Raw genomic sequence first — 6,374 nt, forward strand, 5'->3', positions numbered from 1 at the left:
CCCGCCGTGTTCCTGGCAAGGCCTGAGGCCACCACGAACCCCAAAGCCACGGGGAAGGGGGGGACACGGGGGGCCTGTCCCTGCCCCCAGCCCTGCGCCCCCTTCCTGTTCCCATCCCCCCCCGTGAAGCCACAAACCTCTGTCACCCCCCCCTTCCTCTGCAGCGGGGGGGGAGCTGGGGGTGCAGGGCAGAGCTCCCCCCACTCCCCAGTGGCCCCCGGCACCCCTCGCTCCCCCCTCCCCACCCCACACCGCCCCAGTGCCCCCAGTAACCCCCTGCCCTCATTTCTCCCAAGTGCCCCCAGTGTTCCCATTACACCCAGTATCTCCCAGTACCCCGGTACCCCAAGACTCCCACTCCTCCCCCCAATCCCTTCAGCTCCCCAGTTACCCCAGTACACCCAGTGCCCTCCCCAGTATGTGTCAGTACTTCCAGTACCCCCCAGTAATGCCCAGTACTCCCGGTGCCCTCCAGAATCCCCCAGTTCCCCCCAGTACCCCCATTATCCATAGTAACGCCATTAACCCCAGTACCCCCAGTTTCTTCAGTATCCCCAGTATTCCTTCTTACCCCCCAGTGTTCCCAGTACCCCAATATCCCCCCCAGTATCCCCCAGTGTTCCCACTATCCTCCCCAGTACTCCCAGTATCCCCTAGTGACCCCATTAGTCCCAGTATCCTCCAGTGCCCACTGTCCCCCATTACCCCCAGAGTCCCCCAGTACCTCCCCCGTACCCCCCAGTGGTCCCAGTACCCCCAGTACCCCTATTACCTCCAGTATCCCAAATAACCCCCAGTATCCCCCAGGGCTCCCACTATCCCCCCCCAGTGCCCCCATTACCCCCAGTAACCACAAGTATCGCCCAGTATCCCCAGTTTCCCAGTATCCCCCAGTGCTCTTTGCTACCCCGCAGTGCTTCCAGTATCCCCAATAGACCCCAGTACCCCCAGTAACTCTCAGTGCTCCCAGTACTCTCAATAAACCCCATTAACCCCCAATTACCCCCCAGTACCCCCCAGTTTCTAGAGTACCTCAGTAAACCCCATTACCCCTCAATTACCCCAGTACCCCCCAGTGTTCCCAGTTTCCCCAGTAAACGCCGTTACCCCACAATTACACCCCAGTGTTCCCAGTTTCCCCAGTAAGCCCCATTACCCCGCAATTACCCCCCAGTGTTCCCGGTTTCCCCAGTAAAACCCGTTACACCACAATAACCCCCTAGTGTTCCCAGTTTCCCCAGTAAGCCCCGTTACCCCGCCATTACCCCCAGGGTTCCCAGTTTCCCCAGTAAGCCCCGTTACCCGGCCATTACCCCCCAGGGTTCCCAGTTTCCCCAGCAAGCCCCGTTACCCCTCCATCACCCCCCAGGGTTCCCAGTTTCCCCAGTAAGCCCCGTTACCCCGCCATTACCACCAGGGTTCCCAGTTTCCCCAGTAAACCCAGTTATCCCACCATCACTCCCCATTGTTCCCGGTTTCCCCAGTAAGCCCCGTTACCCCACCACTACCCCCAGTGTTCCCAGTTTCCCCAGTAAGCCCTGTTACCCCGCCACTACCCCCAGTGTTCCCAGTTTCCCCAGTAAGCCCCGTCACCCCGCCATCACCCCCCGGGTTCCCAGTTTCCCCAGTAAGCCCCATCACCCCGCCATCACCCCCCGGGTTCCCAGTATCCCCAGTAAGCCCCGTTACCCCGCAATTCCCCCCCAGTGTTCCCAGTTTCCCCAGTAAGCCCCGTTACACCGCCATTACCCCCGGGTTCCCAGTTTCCCCAGTAAGCCCTGTTACCCCACAATTACCCCCCAGTGTTCCCAGTTTCCCCAGTAAGCCCCGTCACCCCGCCATCACCTCCGGGTTCCCAGTTTCCCCAGTAAGCCCAGTTTCCCCAGCACCCCCGTTCCTCCCCGCGGCCTCCAGCCGCCAGGGGGCGCCGCCGCCTCCCCGCCGCCCCGGGCCAAGATGGCGGCGCCCGCGGCTGCCCGGGCGCTGCGGGTGAGGGACGGGACGGGGGGAGCGGGGCGGGACGGGGACACCGGGCGGGGGGGACAGCGGGTGTGGGGGCACCGGGGGCTCCAGGCGGGGGGGCTGAGGGTGTGGGCGTGGGGGGCTCTGGGGACACGGGGGGGACGGGACACTGGGGACACTGGGGATGGGGGACAGCGGGTGTGGGGGACACTGGGTACAGGGGACACTGGGGACACTGGGTATGGAGGCATTGGGTATGGGGGACACTGGGTGTGGGGGACACTGGGGACACTGGGGATGGGGGACACCAGGGATGGGGGACAGAGGGTGTGGGGGACACCAGGGATGGGGTCACCGGTTGCAGGAGGTTACAGGGACACCACGGGGGTGCCCAGGCATGGGGCGCCCTGGGGACACCGGCCGGTGGGGACACGGGACCGGGCAGGGCCAGCCCCCCCCGCTGCCGCGGGTACCCGCTGCCCCTCACCCCTGCCCCCCCCAGGCGGTGCCCCTCACCCGCCCTGTCCCCGAGGCCACCCGGCACCTCCACACCACCGCCGCCTGCCTCAAGGTAAGCCCTGGGGGTGCCCCTCTCCCCCCTTTCCCCCGCGGGGCCCCCCCAGCCCTGACGCCACCGTCCCCACAGACACGGGCGGCGCGAGTGCGCGTGGGCAAAGGGGACAAGCCGGTGTCCTACGAGAAGGCGCATCCCCCCCACTACATCGCCCACCGCAAGGGCTGGCTCTCCCTGCACACCGGTGGGTCACCCCACACCCCCTGGGGCCGGGGGGACCCTGGTGGGGCGGCGGGGCTGGGGGGGTGTGGGGCACAGGGCACCCTGGGGACAGGGGATGTGCGATGGGGACGTACGGGGCGTGAGGGCATCACGGGGGGGGGGCAGAGGCGTGTGGGGCACCCGGGTTTGTTGGAGGCAGGGATGTGTGGGGCACAGCAGGGACGGGCGTGCAGGGACGGGGGCACGTGGGCACCATGGGGACAGGGACGTGTGGGGCAGTGTGGGGACAGGGATGTGTGGGGCACGTGGGCACAGCAGGGACGGGCGTGCAGGGACGGGGGCACGTGGGCGCCGTGGGGACAGGGACGTGTGGGGCAGTGTGGGGACAGGGATGTGTGGGGCACGTGGGCACAGCAGGGACGGGCGTGCGGGGACGGGGACACGTGGGGCACGAGGACGCTGTGGGGACGGGCCACGGGGCATCGCGGGGATGGGGCCATGTGGGGCACGCGGGGCCGGGGAGGTGCGTGGTGGGTCCCCGCTGGCCGTGGGGCCGGTGCCACCCTCTCGGTGCCCGCAGGGAACCTGGCGGGGGAGCCGGGCGCGGCGGAGCGGGCGGTGGAAGACGCTTTCCTGCGCCGCTTCCTCAGCGGCACCTTCCCCGGCATCCTGGCGGACGAGGCCGTGCTGAAGCGTCGCGCCAACCTGCTGGTGATCTGCGCCGTGCTGGTGCGGGGCCTGGCCCCCGCCAAGCTCCACTTCCTGGTGGGCTACGCCGAGACCCTCCTCAGCCACTTCTACAAGTGCCCCGTGCGCCTGGAGCTGCAGACGGTGCCCACCAGGGTCGTCTACAAGTACCTCTAGTGCCCGGCGGTGCCGCCCTGGGCTGGGGGCGGGGGAATAAAGCGGGGGGTCTGAGCCCACCTTGCCCTGCCTGTGGGTCTTGGAGGGGTTTTTGGGGCATCGCTGCGCTGTGGGGCGCTGGTTCCACAAAGCCCCTGTGGCCTGAATGTCCCCGTCCCTGTGTGCCCCACGTGTCCTTGTCCCCACCGTGCCCCTGTGTCCCGCTGTCGTGGTTTGTGCGCGGAGGGGAACGGAGCACCGTGAAGCTGCTCACTCCCCGCTTCTCAGAATCCTAGAATCGTTCAGGTTGGAAAAGCCCCTCGGGATCATCGAGTCCAACCCTCAGCCCGACTCTACAAAGTTCTCCCCTACCCCACATCCCCCACAGCTCATCCCAACGGCCCTGAAACCCCCCCAGGGATGGGGACTCCCCCCTCCCTGGGCAGCCTGTTCCACTCCCTGACCACTCTTTCATTTAATGCTGCCAAGAGCGTAATGAATGAGGTGGGGAGGGGAGCCCGAAGGCTCTTCCAAGGTCCCAGCTCCTTCCTGCGCACTCCCCTGACACCGGCTGGTGCCAGTGCCCTTCTCTGGCCACACTCGAGTCATTCAATGGCCTTTTTGGGGTGAGGGGCCCAGAACTGAACCCACTCAGCGAGGGGCGGCCTCACCAGTGCCGAGCCCAGGGCTCAGATCCCTTCCCTGTCCCTGCTGGCCACGCCAGGGCTGGTACAAGCCAGGATGCCACTGGCCTTCTTGGCCACCTGGGCAGTTTTGCTCCCATGGCTGGCCAGAGCTCTCTGCCGTCCTCCTCGCCCCCCCTCTGCCCCCCAATGTGGGTGTCGTGTGGGGCTGAGATGCTCCTGGTGCACCGACGGCCACGGGTGATGGATTGTGGCTGTAACAGCGTGTGGGGAGGCTACTGTCCCCTGCACCACTCTGCTGTCTCAGGCACATTTCTGGCCCATCCTACAGACAGGAGTGGTAATTTGAGGCTGTAAAAGTCCTCGATGGGGCTGGATTTCACGTTCTTTTGACTGCTGAGGGGTCTGTGGGGCAGCTGGGCTTTCCTGAGGGGAAAAAAAAACACCCAAAAATGCCTGAAGGGGAACAGCTCTTCCCAGGCAACATAAGAGCAATGTAAATGTGTCACGTAAGACAAACGCACGCATCCTGCTCGCTGTCAGCTCTCCCTGCGAGGCGTCACTGAGTGCAGGCAGCGTGCGAGGGCACTGGGCGAGTCTGTTGGAGTCGATGGGCTGAAGGGTCTTTCCCTACCTAAACGAGTCCGTGGTTCCTCAGACAGCGACAGTGCTGCCACCCGGCCCCTTCAGCATCGCAACCGTGACCGAAAGCCTCGAGGGGCTCAACCCCCCCCCTCTCCTCTGCACCCCCCGGGACGTGGCAGATGGGGACAGCACAGGGGGATGGAGGCACCGACAGCATGGGGGGGGGGGAAAGCTGGTGCTGTTTTGCTATACTCTCCACCGCAGAGACTGGACGAGGGGGAGAGGACATGGGATGAAGCACCAGACTCTGAACACAAGAAAATATTTGTTTGTGAAGGTGATAAAATGCTGGCAGGTGTTTTCCAGCCAGCTGCTGGAGCCTCCAGGGGTGGAGAGATAATCAAAACTTGAGCAAGGGGGGGTGCTTAAACAACATGGCCCCCCAGCAGTCCTTTTCCCCCCGTGCTGCCTCTCCCCTGCCTTCACATTTCTGCCCGCACAGGCAAGGCCGAGCCACTGCTGCTGCCCATCCCTGAGGCTCTCTCTGACACGGGGCAGCCCTGGCACAAGGGTTCAGACAGGCTGCCGGGGCGGGGGGAAACTCAGCAACAGCAGCAAGGAAAACATTCCCAACTGTCCTCTGGTTTGCAGGAGATCTTTCCCTCGCTGAAGCTGAGTGGGAAACATGGGAGCTGTGTGAGGGGGCCCCAGGGCAAAGGACACGAGTTAAGCCGGACACGCAGCCTCTGCTACCCGGGGCAATTGCCACCAGCCCCAGCCTAAGCCCAGCCTAGTGTCTGACCCATTGTCTGACCCTGGGCACCGGCTCACTCAGCTTTTAGCTGAGCGTGAGAGCAGCACAAGTGGAGGCTGCAGGAATAAATCCAGCCCCAGCAAGACTCAAAGCTGAGTCTTCATTCCCTGACCAAGTGCTGAGCCAAAGGCTGCTGGATCCTCGCCGCTTTACGCTCCCCCACACTAGTGTGGAGTGTAAAACCAGGCTTAAGAACACTCAGCTGAACATCAGGGTGGGCAGAGACGAAGCCCCTCCCAGGCCCAGTGCCAGTTAGGCCTCACTTTATTGGCAGCTCTGGATTAAGAAAGCCCCGGCGAGGAGCCCACAGGCAAGGACAAAGCCAGGTCCTCAGACAGGGCAGACGGCGGGAGAGCTGCGGACACCAGGAGGAACGGGGAGAAGAAAAGAAGATAAAACAGCCCAAGGTACCCCACGTTTCACAAGGAGCTTCGGGGACCAGACAGCCTGGGGGGGGGGGACCAGAAGAGCTGACAACCCTCCTGCCTCCCCGCTGAAGACTCTCCCCCTGCCAGAGGCCTGGAGCCAGACCCCTGCGTGAGCTGCAGACCATGGGGGAGGCAGGATTGTACCCTGACCCCCCCCGTCTCTCAGCAGTTCTTCTAAACCTTGCCTTGCCTAGGACTGGGGGGTCCCAGCAAGAAGGGCCCCCCCACCCCTGCCCCCAGGAGGCCAGTCCCCAGGAGCAGGGAGTTCTACTGGGGACTAAGGACTTCTCCCTACTAAAGGGGTCCCCACTATCAAGGACCCCCCCCACCTTGTTCCTACCTACACTGGCCCCCCCCAGACC

At 64.5% G+C, this 6,374-nt stretch overlaps 1 protein-coding gene across 2 annotated transcripts; it reads left to right on the forward strand.

Annotated features, from left to right (window-relative positions):
• Positions 1 to 1,934: 1,934 nt before the first annotated feature.
• On the forward strand, positions 1,935 to 3,633 carry MRPS24 (mitochondrial ribosomal protein S24). 2 transcript variants are annotated; one of them, XM_074928315.1, is made up of 4 exons: positions 1,935 to 1,989; positions 2,465 to 2,533; positions 2,609 to 2,720; positions 3,279 to 3,633. In XM_074928315.1, the coding sequence occupies exons 1-4, from the start codon at positions 1,957 to 1,959 to the stop codon at positions 3,560 to 3,562; spliced, it is 498 nt and encodes a 165-aa protein (XP_074784416.1). In that variant the 5' UTR covers positions 1,935 to 1,956; the 3' UTR covers positions 3,563 to 3,633. The 2 variants fall into 2 exon arrangements, with proteins under 2 accessions (XP_074784416.1, XP_074784415.1); XM_074928314.1 differs by lacking the exon at positions 1,935 to 1,989 and having other exon boundaries at positions 2,289 to 2,533.
• Positions 3,634 to 6,374: the final 2,741 nt, after the last annotated feature.

Source organism: Athene noctua, chromosome 28 (assembly GCF_965140245.1).
Source record: "Athene noctua chromosome 28, bAthNoc1.hap1.1, whole genome shotgun sequence".
Lineage (NCBI taxonomy): Eukaryota > Metazoa > Chordata > Aves > Strigiformes > Strigidae > Athene > Athene noctua.

Bases quoted from the DNA above. Each gene is read 5' to 3' on its own strand.
- MRPS24 (XM_074928314.1), top strand. From the start codon at position 2,360: ATGGGGCGCCCTGGGGACACCGGCCGGTGGGGACACGGGACCGGGCAG. The intron at 2,534-2,608 runs GTAAGCCCTGGG...CCGTCCCCACAG, and splicing joins CCACCGCCGCCTGCCTCAAG to ACACGGGCGGCGCGAGTGCG. The intron at 2,721-3,278 runs GTGGGTCACCCC...CGGTGCCCGCAG, and splicing joins CTGGCTCTCCCTGCACACCG to GGAACCTGGCGGGGGAGCCG.